This window comes from Mus pahari, chromosome 1 (genome assembly GCF_900095145.1).
Source record: "Mus pahari chromosome 1, PAHARI_EIJ_v1.1, whole genome shotgun sequence".
NCBI classification, from domain to species: domain Eukaryota; kingdom Metazoa; phylum Chordata; class Mammalia; order Rodentia; family Muridae; genus Mus; species Mus pahari.
This window is the reverse complement of record NC_034590.1, coordinates 79,383,929-79,398,236: the sequence shown is the minus strand read 5'-3', so window position 1 is coordinate 79,398,236 and position 14,308 is coordinate 79,383,929. Positions and strand designations below refer to the sequence as shown.

Here is a 14,308-nt window from a genome sequence, read left to right as displayed (position 1 = left end):
GAGCTCACTCTGTAGACCAGGCTGGCCTCGAACTCAGAAATCCGCCTGCCTCTGCCTCCCAAGTGCTGGGATTAAAGGCGTGCGCCACCACGCCCAGCTGGAACTAGAATTATTGACAGTTATGAACTCATAGGTGCAAGAAACTGAACCCCAGCCCTCTGCAAGAGCATCCAGCGCTCTAACCACATGCCGCATCCGCAGCCTCCTATGCATGTATATCTGTGTGCTAGGTGTGCACGCGATGTGGGCGTCTATGGAGGCTAGAAGAGGACGTTGGACCTCACAGAATTTGCGTTACAGGAGGTTGTGAGCTTCCAGATATGGGTGCAGGGAACCAAACTCTGGTCCGCTGGAAGAACACATGCTCTTAACCACTGAGCCAGATCTCTGCCTGACCGTTTCTTTCTATTTTCTACTATGTTAGGGTTCCAGAGGTGCAGGATGTGTAGTATTTACATTAAGCTGCAAAGCCAAACCAGGATTGCTGACACATTCTCCAGTTTCTATTTGGAATACACGCCTACATATTTCTAAATGTTCTCAGGAATTGCTTTTTCCTTTACTGTCCCAGCATGGTTGCTATCCAAACATGAGAACAGTGTTTGTAAATATCTGAGCTTGAGATGTATCTTTAAAAAAGCATCTCTCCAGCCTCCCTTCTGTGGCTTTACTTCCTTCCTGCCACATTTCCGATCCCCTCCCTCCCTCCCTCCCTCCCTCCCTCCCTTTCTGGGAACCTGGCTTTTGCCATGGAATCACAGACTGCGTGGCTAGCTGTGTCCTTCACTCAAAGGTCACTCCTGGGCTGTAGGTGTAACTCGGACATTGTGATCTGGTGGTTTCTGTGATTGGCTTCACCTTAGCCCCTACCACCGTGTATTTGGACTGGATGAAACAGGAGGTCACTGGTTCACTTAGGAAATCACTGCGGTGAACTCAGGGATCTCTTGGGCGCCAGGTTCTGGGCTGAACACTAGGAAACAAAGATGGGATGGTCCACTCACAAGGGTTTACAATGTGATGATCTTGACATTTGGGTACAGTAGTCTGACTTTTCAATGCATTGCTGGCAGTGAGTTGGGACCCTTTTATCGTTGCCAGCTCAAGAGTCTGAGGAGGGAGCATGTTGCTGTAGTTAGAAATTGACTGGAGAGGGCAGGGGTGCAGCGCCTTTCAAAGGTGAGTATTGACGCCCTGGCTGTCTGGGAACCGTGAACACAGTAGAGCCTGGTAGTCCTGAGAAGCGTTTGTATGGGGTGAGGGGTCGGGTGAGGGGTGGGGACTATTTTTTTGGAAATAGAAAACTAATGGGGCTGGGCATGTGGGGCCTCAATGCTACTGTTCTGATCTGTTTTTCACGGCTTTACCTTTGGCTTGCTAAAGGCTGGACCTGATGTTGCCCCCAGCCATTCTGTGGTAAAGATCTTAGATCCCATTACCAAGGTTTTAATTAGGTCTTCTGCAAATTTATTCCCTTTTTTCACCTTTGAAGCCCAGGCTTGATTTAGCAGGAGCCTATAGGATAAAGAGAACGTAAGCTTTGCCCTTTGCTGTGGCCTGACTTACTGGAGCAGATTTCCTTTTCTCTGAGTGAGGCCAGTGAGCACACTGCCTCACACCATCTGACAGGTTGTTTGCACTCTTGTCTCTGTAGTTTGATGCCCAGCTCAGCAGGAGGAGCTAGAGGTTCTCAGAGCTGCTCTGAATTGCAGAGGTTGTGTCACATTGGTGCTGATGTCCTGGGGTGGGGTCAGAAGCTTGGTAGCTTGCAAATAAGTGACACTTCTGACTAAAAGGGTTCTATCTAGTTAGAGGTCAGTTTGGCCACTTGTTGCTCTCAGATTTCACTTGTGCAGTAGGACCTGAGTTTTTCTATCAGAAATCCTAGCATGTGGGTCGTAGCAGTATAGAAGTTAAGTCTGGTGTTTCGTATCCTTGATTCTGGTTTCAGGTTATAAGAAACATGGGTGTCTGTAAGAGATGTTAATTTCTTGAGCACAAGGACTTTGACTTCCATCTGGGTTCCCAGAGCCTAGAGCATCTCCTGGCTTATAAAGGCATCGCCTATTTGTTGGCCACTCTCTTAGGTAAGGAAGCCACCTTTATGGGGCATGGTCTGCTGGTAAGGTCTCGATGGTCCTTCTCTACTCTGGTCACTTTTCCTATCCACTCTGTAGATTTTTGAATGCTTCAGTCATCAGGGAGTGGCTTTAGTTGAGAAGGATTAGGAGGTGTGGCTTTATTGGAGTAAGTTTGTCACTCCATGGGCTTTGAGCTTTCAGTAGCCTGAGCCAGGCCCCATAGCACATTCTTCCTGATGCCTGAGGATCAGGCTGTGGACCTCTCAGCACCTGTCTGCCTGTGTCCACCATGCTCCATGCCATGCTGATAATTGATGAAACCTCTGAAACTGTAAGCAGGACACAATTACATGCTTTCTTTTTCATAAGAGTTGCTGTGGTCATTCCTGTTGTGATTCCTTGATTAGATCTTGCCCTGTTGCCTGGGCATCTTATTTCTACCTCAGCCCCTTGGCCTTTTGATTCTGCCCTCTAAGTTACTTTAAAAAAAAAACAACTGTGTTTGTTTGTTGTTTGTTTGTTTGTTTGTTTGTTTGAGACAGGGTTTCTCTGTGTAGCCCTGGCCGTCCTGGAACTCACTCTGTAGACCAAGCATCCTGGAACTTTCAGGGATCTGCCTGCCTTTGCCTCTCTGGTGCTGGGATTAAAAGCATGTACTACCAGGTCTTAGTATCCTTTTAAAAAATAAAAAATAAATAAAAGGTCATTGTGTTCTCAGCCCTAAATGGCCCACTTTCTCACTTCCTCGAAGGCTCAAGGAACATAGTGTAGGAGCGGGTGGAAAATATGTAAGAGCTAGAGGACCAGAAACAGCACTGGGAACTGCTGTCTTCTAGACATGAGTGGCCATTGCACTCAGGAGCTCACAGCAGCTGTGGTTCCCTGCAGAAGACCTATGCAAGATTGAGCTATTAACACTGCATCATGGAAAGGGTGGAGCTCAGGAGTCCCCATTCCCCTAGGAGCTATGGTAGTTGGTGGCAGCTGGGGTAGGGAGTTATTTTTCTTCTGCAGTGTAACCCATGCTCCTATAAATAATCCTATACTCATGCTTATGCAGGCAGCCCTAATTAACCTCAGTGGATTTTTTTTTTTTTTAAATGAAAGTAGGAGGGTAACTTGTAAGGAAGAAGGGGCTCAGGGGGTGGGGTGTGCTGAGAGAAGGCAGTGGGCAGGGGATATGACAGAATGCATACAAGTTACATATACTTTTATATGAAAAAGCAGATCATTCTGGCCAGCCAGGGACCTCAGAGAGTAAAGGAACTTGCCACCAAGCTCAGACCTGAATGACCTGAGTTTAATCATTCCTGGACCTCACATGGTGGAAGGAGAGAAATAACTCCTGCAAATTGTTCTCTGGACCTCTGCACACAAGCATACATAAAAATACACACATGTATAAAATATGAAGTATCTCATTCTTACAGATGACTAATTTCCTCAGTCTGCTTTATTATATTTCAGAGATATAAAGTCTTCTTTTCATTTTGTAGTGTCCTCTGCTCTTTTCAGTCCAAACTGATGAACTTCCTTTAAAAACTTCCTGCCTTCCTTCTAAGACCAAGTGGGGCCCAGATATGGCTCAGATGTGTTCTGTGGGAGTAAAAAGGACAGTTTACTCATAGACCCACAGCAACCTCTTTCTTAGTTTGACCTTGCAAGTCTCTGTAGACCACAGCCTGCTTGTAGCTTCACTGGAGGCCTGAGGCTTTCTGGACCCTTAAGGGTTCTTAGTCATTTGAGATTGACTGGGGAGCAGTAAAGCCAATATGTTACCCCATGCTTACCTCTCTATTGGAACTCTTTTGGAATGGGTTGTCAATAGAAGTTTTTGAGCTTTTAGGCCAAGAAACAAAATACTCGTCTTGCTGACAGGACTCAGGCTATGTTCCTCCTTTGTTTTCTTCCTGTGTTCACAGTACAGGGTCCACACTGAGAATGGTGTTCCCAGAGCTGAGGCCATCATTGAGTTGTAGGAGGATGCTCATACTCGGGGAGGCAACAGCCCATCTCGGTTGAGTAGCCCTAGAGTGGTTAATGCCTAACTCCAAGGCAGTTTTCTTGGAAGCACACTGAACACCAGTTGAGTAGCCCTTTCCCAAAGAAGGCTCCCTTTCTAGTGTTCACAACACATCCTGATGCCTCTGGCGGTACATGGCACCTAGGACTTTCTCCCAAATGCTTCCTTCCATCATGACCTTTTCCTTCCTTATAGTTGTCCCCCTGGCTATCCCCTCAACCTCCCCCACTCCCAAGTCCATCTGCAACTTCAAGGGAGCAGAGTTAGAAGTGTACTGGCAGCCTTCTCCAAAAATGTTCTGCATGTACTTAGTAATATGTAGGCCTTTTTTTTTTGACACAAATGCTTCCTGCCATTATGAGAATCAGGTGTGTATGCCTGTAATCCCAGCACTTGGAAGCAGAGTCAGGAGGATCAGGAATTGAAGGTCAACCTCAACTACATAGGGAGTTCAGGGTCAGCCAAGCACATAAGAGACCCTGTCCTCAGGAGAGAGAAAGGAGGAAAAAGGGAAAGAAAGCAAAAGAAGGAAGGAAAGAGGGCCCACACTAGAGCTGGGCTATATTTGTAGCAAAGGGACTAGTTTGCATTTTAAATCACAACTTCTGTCTGCATGTGTGGAAGCATACACACACATTGCTTTCTCCTTAAATATGTTCTATTTCCATACCTCAGTTCATACACTTTTAAAAAAAATGGCTTACTTGTCTTAAATATTTATCTCCATGCATGTGTGTTTATATTCTTACATTCTTTTCGATTTCCTGTGTACATTCCCCCACCCCCTTTGCTTTTATCTGTTTTTCTAACTCCCTGTCTCCTGAAAATGTTTATTTTGGCAAGTTGTTTGCCATGGTGTTGGCATCTGTGTCCGTGTCAAGCAATAGAACTGGCTGCCGCTGACAAGCTGTGGCACGTAAGGTACCCAGTTCCACAGTGGCTGCCTCCCCAGGGCAGGCTCTGGGACTGAGAACACAGTAAGCTGTCAAAGAGCAACATCTTGGGTGTGTATTAGTTGCTTTGTATTTGCTTTTGTCTGGTACTTCTCTTGATGTTTGGGAATTATTCATAATCTGATCCATCTTAGTCATATAATTAGTGCCTGGAGATAATTAGAGAAAGTGTTTTAAAAGGACTGAAGATTTAGAGAATATAGGTGACCTGCAGTGACCAAAATAAGGAACTTGTCCAGGCGGTTGGTCTGCTATTCAGTTGTTGCTGTCTGGGGGGAGGGATTTGGACTGACGGCCTCACTAGTACACTATATGTTTTGTGTATCTTTCTGTGTTGATCAGGGACATTTATAGACAAAGGCTAGAGCAGGCATAAAGGAGACCAAGGTTTTCACTGCTTATCTTTTCATTCATTCATTCACTCAATATAAAACATTACATTTAGGTGCAGGGGATAACAAGATCTAATAGGATAGTGTCATAACTTTCAAATAAACCTATTTGTGACTAGTTAAGGAGATATGTTGGGAAACAGTCTGATATAGACATGTCTAGCCTGCAGCTTATGATCCACATATATCCCAGGATACTTATGAATGGGACCTAGTATGTTTATAAATGACATCATGTTGTAATGTCAAGCTTGGATACCCTTATAAGTATTATATCATAATAGATATTTTTCTAGCCACAGTGGAGGCTAGAAATTAAAAATTAAAAATTGGCCAGCTCCACCTAGGTGAAGAGGGTAGCGTTAAAGAAATCTAGAAGCTTGACGTACCTTTGGCTGGATGCAGGATTGATGTGGAAGGATATGCAGTGTGAGGAGAAGGAAGCAAGCTGAGTAAAAACCAAATCATGGGGAGCTTGTCAGGCTTGCTTTTAGTCTGCAGACAGTAGGGAATCTCAGCAAGATGAGAAGATGGACCGGAACAAGGTCGAGACTAAGGCAAAGGGAAATCAAGAGAATGTTTTCAGTCTTGGTGGGAAGAAAAGATCTGAACAGAGGAAGTATCAGCAGCAGTGGGGATGGGGTAGGGGCTGTAAGAGGTGTGGGGAAGCAGAATTGATGGGATGGAGTAGGTAGGTGTGTTAGGGAGCTGGATGGATCCAGATGTGTGGAGGAGGAGAGAAACATAGACCTTTTCACCCTTCTTTATATATAATGGTAAAACCAGAGATAAGGAAGCACAAAACAGCATAGGGATAGCTCAGATGGATGGCCAAGGAAAGCCAACTCTGTTAGGTGGCACACACAGAAAAAGAGCGAGAAGGGGTGGGCATTGTCTTTCTGCTCTCTGCTGAGTCTGAATGCCTGGAGTGTACCTGCTATAGAGTATACCTTGTGAATGAAGAGCCAAGCTGTGCCTCACACTTGAGGTGTGTACAGATGCACACGGAGTCACTAGGGAGCTGCTTGCTGACCTCTGAATCGGAACCAAGGGGCCACTGGTTACAGTGTGTCTGGAGAATGAAAGCACCGGAGTGGGAGACCAGACACCAAGGACAGGTGCTTAGTGGCTTGGCCTGGTGAGCACCCCTGGATCCAGGTACTGGTTAGCTTAGTCATCATTTTCTCTCACCTGACAGGCAAGGAATTGCCTTACATTCTCTCTCAACCTGTTTATGGATAAAAGACAACTAAATGAAACGGAAGATCAAGGCTGAGTTACCTTATGCCAGTGATGCTACCTGATGTGTAGATACCTTTTACAAAGATGCAAGCATCCAGACATCTGTCCACAGTGTTGTATCTTCCTTTAAGCCTTCTGTGGGAAATGGCAGATTCTTCTGAGCCTGTCCCTAACACAGGACAGCAACCTGTGGAGGCACTTCTCCCATCTCCCCTGAGAATCACCAGAACAGAGTCCTCTGTAGAACCCAGTGACTTATCTTTGTAGGGGCCTGGATTAATCCCCCCTTTTTAATCTGTGCCTTTATAAAACAGGAGAGACGAGGGACCCCTGATCATTGTGCGTAGGCTGGGGTCTCCTTAAGCTCTGCGAGTGCCTACTACAGAGAATTGAGGTTTCTGTTCCCACTTGCTCACTGAGCAGGCTCTTTGGTCATGAGCTTGGCTGTGCACTGCAGTTCTCTCGTCTATGCCTATGTACATGTGTGGTGGCTCTTGTTTGACTTGCCCTTTTAAAAACAACTTAAGCATACGAGGTTTCCTGTTGGTTGGGTCAGTAAAGGCTGTGACCTAACAGGGAATTGTCAGCCAATCTGTGACTCACCAGAGCTCCGGTTTTGTATGTGAGCAAGTGGTGACAGCCACTGGCTCAGGAGCAGCTGGCTGCTGTCCTAGAGATGGCATGACACTTTGGAGGCTGTGAAGCTGGACAGCCCAGGTTTTGATCAGTCAGACCTTCTGTGGGTTCACTGTTAGCAAATTCCTACCACCTTTGAGCTAATACTGTTTAAGAAGAATTCTTAAGGGTTGACAGTGATGATCATAGTAGACCCCAGAAGAGAGGATGCTTGCTCATAGCTCTGTCCAGTAAGCTCACTCACCTCTACCTTTTCTTCCCATTCTTGTTCAGCATTCATACAGGGCTTTATAGATACAGACCACATGCCTTAGACAAGATCTCTAGCAGAGAAGTCCCCTGATCCTTATAAATATTATGTTCCTGACTGGGCTGTGTCCAGTGCCATGGAGGTTTGTGGTGAGCTATGTTTGGTGGAAGAGGTTACTGTTTACTGGTTTTTTTTTTTTTATTTCTCCATTAAAAAGTTTTAAAATTAACATATAATTTGATTATAGACTTTGAATACATACATGTTTTCTATTACCCTTTCTTTCTACCCTAAACCTCTTTTTTTTACTTTCAGAGTCCCTTTTCTAGTTTCATGTTCTCCATAGTACATGTATTATATATGAATGTATGTGTAATCTTGGATCTGTATATGAAGAGAAAACATGTGGTTCTGTATCTGGGTCACTTCACTTAATATAAAAACTTCAAACAACAAGAAAATATTAAGCCAGATGTGGTGATGCAACACCTTTGATTCCAACACTTGGGAGGCAGAAGCAGATGGATCTTTGTGAGTTTGAGGTCATCTTGGTCTATAGAGTGAGTTTTACGACAGCCAGGGCTCTTTTAACAAAGAAACCCCATCTCAGAAAAACAAGCAAAACAAGAACAACCACAAATTTCTAATTCTGTCTGTTTTCCTGCAGATGTCATGATTTTATTTTTCTTTATGGCTTGAGTAAAATCCCATTGTGTGTATGTATCACATTGCCTTAGACGATTCATCTGTTGATGGAGATCTAGGTTATTTCCACTTTTTAGTTATTATAAACAGCACAGCAATAAGCATGGGTGTACAAGTATCTCTGTGGTAGGACTTAGAGCCCTTTTGTACTGTCTTATCTTTAGAGAAAAACTTGGTGTAGTGTAAATTCACATTGTGACTTCACTACTTAACATTCAAGGGACCTTTGGTGAGATATGTAATTTCTCTAAGTCTTCTTTTGTCTTTTTATTTCCATCATGGAAATAATAATGTATAACAATGACCTCATAGAGTTTTCATGAAGGTAAATTGAGTTCATGTCCTTAGGAACATTTGCTGAGATCTGTGTATGGATTTCAAGCTGGCTTGTTGGATATGAAGCCACTCTCATAGGGTAGAGCTATGTAAAAACCTTCTGAGAGAGTGGAAAGGACTCTTTCTTGAGGGGCCTGACTAACCTTTGTAAATCCATTGGAGACCCTAATTCTGGTCAGGATAGTAGGATCTTGTAGTAGTAACACAGTCTTGGGGGAGATTTCCAAGGGCTTAAAGACCAAACAGTTTTGGCATATATACTTGGGGATACTTTAGAAAGTAATAAGTTGGGGTTGTTTTGCTGCAGTTCATGACAGTTGTTCATTAGCATCTCTTCTCATCTGCACATTCACTGATATCATATTGATAGTTCAGGAATATTTATAATGTAAAAGCACTGTGTGCTTTCTTCTAAGAGGACCAGTTGGCCATGTAGCAGTACATGTTCTTACTGTTCTCTAGTTGACAGATTCTCTGATCTATTAAAGAATAAGCTTCTGCTCTGTGCATCACTCAGGTCCCTAAGGATGAGCTAGACAGACAGGTTTGTGGAGGTTGGCCTGCTGTGACTAAAGAGTTACTCTTTACTTGAGGACAGCCTTAAAGATACATTAGGGGGGGGGGGGGTTCGAGACAGGGTTTCTCTGTATAGTCCTGGCTGTCCTGGAACTCACTCTGTAGACCAGGCTGGCCTCGAACTCAGAAATCCGCCTGCCTCTGCCTCCCAAGTTCTGGGATTAAAGGCGTGCACCACCACGCCCAGCCTTAATGATACATATTAAATGAAGGATTTTTTTCTTTGTTTTGGACATACTAACCCAGGCTGGCCTCAGACTCAATGTGTAGCCAGTGATGACCTTGAACTCACAATCCTTTTGCCTTCATCTCCCAAGTGATGGGATTGGTATGGGAGGGGGCACTTAGAGTATTTTTGAGACTTCTACAGGAACAGAACATCAGAATGAAACACAATCCCCCTGGCTTTTAGACCACTCACTCTTTTCCTTTTCCTTTCTTTTTTCTTTTTGCTCTTAGGTCTCAGTCAGTCTCTCCACCTCCAGTTTTATACCCACCAAGAAGTCCCATCTACCCACTCAGTGATAGTGAAACCTCAGCCTGCAGGTACCCCAGCCACTCTAAATCCCAGGTGCTTCTCAAGGACCGGTATTCTCAAAATCCTTCATCCCTAGGTCAAGATCCCTCCCCAGAGACCTCACCACCCATCTGTACGCTCAAGGCTACCAGCTTCAGCTATTTGGACAGAACCCCTTCATTACGCAAAAGAGAGGACCAGAAGGAGACTGTCCAGGGTGCAGTCCAGGATGTAGAAGGTGTGGCTGCTTGCCTCCCCCTTGCCCAGAGCACCCCATTCCTAGGGGCTGGGTCTCGGAGTGTCTTGCTGAGTTGCACTGGTACCCGAGCCCATAGCTTGGGTATCCGAGAGAAGATTTCAGCATGGGAAGGTCGCCGAGAGGCTTCACCCAGGATGAGTCTATGTGGAGAGAAGCGGGAGGGTCCTGGGAGCGAGTGGTCGGTCAGTGAGGGCTGCCCCAGTGTGGGCTGCCCCAGTGTGGTGCCATCCCCCTGCAGCTCAGAAAAGACCTTTGATTTCAAAGGCCTCCGGAGGATGAGCAGGACCTTCTCTGAGTGTTCCTACCCTGAGACAGAGGAGGAGGCAGAGGCACTTCCTGTGCGGGACTCTTTATACCGGCTGGAGAAGCGTCCAGGCCGGACGGAGCCCAGTGCCTTGCTCAGGGGGCATGGCATCAGGAAAGAGAGCTCAGCAGTGCTGAGCCGGATCCAGAAAATCGAACAAGCCCTAAAGGAGCAGCCTGGCCGGGGTCTCCCCCAGCTCCCTAGCAGCTGCTACAGTGTAGACCAAGGGAGGAGGAAGACTGGAACTTTGGGTACCTTGGAGGAGCCAACAGGAACTGCAAGTGTAAGCCCCAGCAGCAGGGCAGGAGGAGTGGCCGGAGGTGCTGGGGAGGCAGGCCCACCCCTGGACAGGGAAGGCAGTGTTTCCATGAAGTCAGAGACCCCTGGGAATAGCTCTAGTCCCCAGCTGCTGCCTCCGAAGAGCTCCCCTGATCCAGCTGTGAACCCTGTTCCCAAACCCAAGCGTACCTTTGAGTACGAGGCTGACAAGAATCCCAAGACTAAGCCAAGCAATGGTCTACCTCCTTCACCCACACCTGCTGCTCCACCCCCCTTGCCTTCCACCCCAGCCCCACCAGTCACCCGGAGACCCAAGAAGGACATGCGTGGTCACCGGAAGTCACAGAACAGGTAAGGTATGCGCTCCTGTGTCAGGAAGTGGGACCTAATGGCATTCTTTTAAATGGAAGAGCAAGAGCGGAGTGTGCTTGGGTCACAGGCCTATTCCACAAGCTCTGGAGGGCTGAATAATTAATTGTTAGTTTGCCAGTTTGGGCAGAGAAATGGTTCTCCTGCTCCCCACCACACACACACACCTCCTTTCATTTTGTACCTGACCTGGAGCCTGCTATAGACCAGGCTGGCCTTGAACTCTTGCCTTGGCCTCAATGCTGGGTTTAAAATCATGTACCACCACCAAGCCTGTCCTCCAGCTCTTGAGTAGAAGAAAGGATGAAAGCCACTCTTGCCAGTGTTGGGAGGCTTTGTTAGTGTAGAGCCAGCTATGCTAACAATTCCTTAGCCCATCACTGGCAGGTCAAATCTGCTTTCATTTTAGGTCTTCTAGAGAAAACAGCCTGTTGAAGGACTGGTAGGATATTAGCCTCATAACCACATGAAGTGCCTGCACTAACAATTAATTCCTTAAGTGAAGCTTTAGCAGGGGACTGTACTTTATCACTACTCCAGGGATGCTGACAATGATTCCTGTCTCTTGAGGTCTCCAGCCTGTCCAGATGGCCTGGTTCTGTTTCAGAGGGTGGGTCTTGCTTGGGTCTTGAAAGAGAGGCGTATGGAAAAATATTTCACCAGCTTCTTGGCCAAATCCAAGAACAACCTTTTGTGGGAGCTTCCAGTTGAAGAACAGTTGGTTCCTGTTCAGTTGAAAGATCCCTGTTAACCTGATTCTGTGGCAGTCTGGAAGCAAGTAGTCTTTGGAATTCTTACCTTTATCCTATATATCCCAAGATTGGATGGGCATTCAGCTTGCTTCCCTTCTGGGAATTTTCTGGTATGATACCGTCTTCACACTTCATCCAGCATATCCCATCTCAGATACAGATGTCCATGTGTAGAGGGAGAATCACCGTTTTCAGTCTGGCTCCCGAGCCAGAGCGCTTCACGTTTATATATAGTCTCATGCTCCAGCCTATCCCAGGAGTGCTTACTGGCTCCTTAGTTTATTTACCAGCCTGACAGCTGTGCTTGCTTCGTTCATTTCATCCATTTCTGCTAACATCCATCTAGGCCTGCTGTATGCCTAGCCTTGTGCTGGGATAAGAGACCCAGAGATAAGTAAGACAGGGTTCTTCCTTCATACATAGATAAATCATAGATACCATAATACAAACCGTGATCCCAGGTGGCACAGAGTCCTCTGTAGAGACTCAGAGGAGAAGCATCTAAATTCAGTTTGGAAGTAAGGAGAGGCCACTCCTGGAGGTGATAACTGAGCAGTTATTTAGAATAGCAGGAAGCAGTTGGCTAGGTAGCAAGAGGGAATAGAGGAGATTGACTTGAAGGTGTTATAGGTTTCCCACACATCACTTTTTCATGTAATATACACATACAAACACTATGTGGTGGAGTCTTTTCAAGAATTTAGCAGACTTCAGCCTGTGCGTTTGGAGAAAAAGAACAGTTCAGAAAGTGTGAGCCAGTGCGCTTGCTGGTCTGACCCTGGAGCATATTCCTCTGGAGGAGTGTATGATGGTAAGTTATCTACGTTTTGTCAGGTGTGCTTCTTATTTTAAAGAAATGAAAGCCAGATATTTACTGTGCTCAACCAAGGGCGGGTGGTACAGTTTCTCAGAGAGAAAGACTAGGGAGCTGGTTCAGTCAGTTACATGTTATCCACACAAGGGCGAAGATTGGTGTTCATATCCCCAGCACCCGCGTAATGGCAACCCAGCTCAGGGGGATGGAGTTGAAATAGGCAGCCCGCTGAAGCTTGTTGGCTAGCTCACCCGGCTGAAGCGATGAGCTCCAGAGACTGTGTCTCAAAGAAACAAGGCACACAAGAATGGCACACACCTTTAATTAATCCCAGCACATGGAAGACAGGCGGATCTCTATGAGTTTGAGGCCAACCTGATCTACATAGTAAGTTTCAGGCCAGCCAAGCTATAGAGTGAGACCTTGTCTCAAAAAACAAAACAAAACAAAACAAAGCAAACCTCAAAAAACAAAGTGGAGAATAATCAAAAAAGTTAACCACGTCTGACTTCCATACATGTATACATACCTACACATATGTCCTGGAAATAGACAGTATTTATTTTGATGAGAGGTAATATGTTAACCTTCATCGTGGTACCTGAATAAGATGTCAAATCTGCTCTTACTCCAATGAAGACTTGATCTCATTTATACAGTATTGATTGTTTAGTTGGGAAATCTTGGCTAAGACAGAAATTTATGAGGCATCAGGAATAAAGTACTTGGCCATGGATATTTGTGCATATCAGGACGGGATACCTACAGACAGAATTCTAAGAAACCCTGGCATATGAAGGCCAGTTAGAACTGGGCACAGTGGCACAGGCCTTCAGTCCTAGCAATCAGAAAGCTGTAGGCAGGTACTCTCTGTGCGTGTGGCATCATGGTCTGTATAGCGAGTTTTAGGCCAGCTGGGCTACATAGAGAAACCCTGTCTGGAAATAATAAATATAAGACCAGCCTTTTCAAAAAAGAATCCTTTATTAGAGCATAAAAAATAATTACCCGGGCTGGTGAGATGGCTCAGTGGGTAAGAGCACCCGACTGCTCTTCCAGGGGTCCTGAGTTCAAATCCCAGCAACCACATGGTGGCTCATAACCATCCGTAACGAGATCTGACGCCCTCTTCTGGAGTGTCTGAAGACAGCTACAGAGTAATTACATATAATAAATAAATAAAGCTTTAAAAAATAATAATAATAATTACCCAAAGTGTATGAAAACTAATACTGATTTATCCTGGGAGTGCAAGAGAGTGCCAGGATAAGAAGTGTTGTCACATTGAATGCTACAGAGGGGACAGCTGAGCTGAAGAGGGTGGTGTAGTCAGCCCTTGACTTGCAACCCAGGGCTCTGAAGATAAGTGTTCAAGAAACACGAAAGAGGAGATGTCACTGAAAGGGAGAGACACTCATGGATAAAAAGGCTTAATCGTGCTCTTCTTCCCCGGGGACCCTGAAGGGGAGATTCCGAGGACTCGAGTGGTAGAGACAACCAATAAGTCGTTCTCTGACCTGCACGTGCATGCCTCAAATAAGTAAACGCAATAAAAAAACAAAATGTGTCAGATGCCATGTCAGGTTGCCCTGCTCACCCAGTTGGCTTTCCTGGGAGGCCCATGCCATGGAGAGAAAAATGCTTCGGCCAGCATCCCAACTCACATGAGGGGAGAGGAAGAAGTGCTGTGGCCTCAAGACATCTTGGGGTCCAAGAAGCCATGGCTGCCATTCTGCAGTGTAGGTTTTCTGGGGAATAGGAAGGGACAGGGGACTGGCTTTACTGAAGAAGAGGGCTGGCCTTTTTTTTTTTTTTTTTTT

At 45.8% G+C, this 14,308-nt stretch overlaps 1 protein-coding gene across 9 annotated transcripts in view; it reads left to right on the top strand.

Moving 5' to 3' along the window:
- Positions 1–14,308, top strand: part of St5 (suppression of tumorigenicity 5) — a 155,822-nt gene that overhangs the window by 110,307 nt on the left and 31,207 nt on the right. For 8 of the 9 annotated variants that reach the window (XM_029536900.1, XM_029536896.1, XM_029536906.1 and 5 more), the window contains one exon: positions 9,654–10,904. In XM_029536900.1, coding sequence (XP_029392760.1) covers positions 9,654–10,904 — 1,251 coding nt within the window. The remainder of the gene's footprint in view (positions 1–9,653; positions 10,905–14,308) is intronic. The other variant, XM_029536919.1, reaches the window with a different exon arrangement.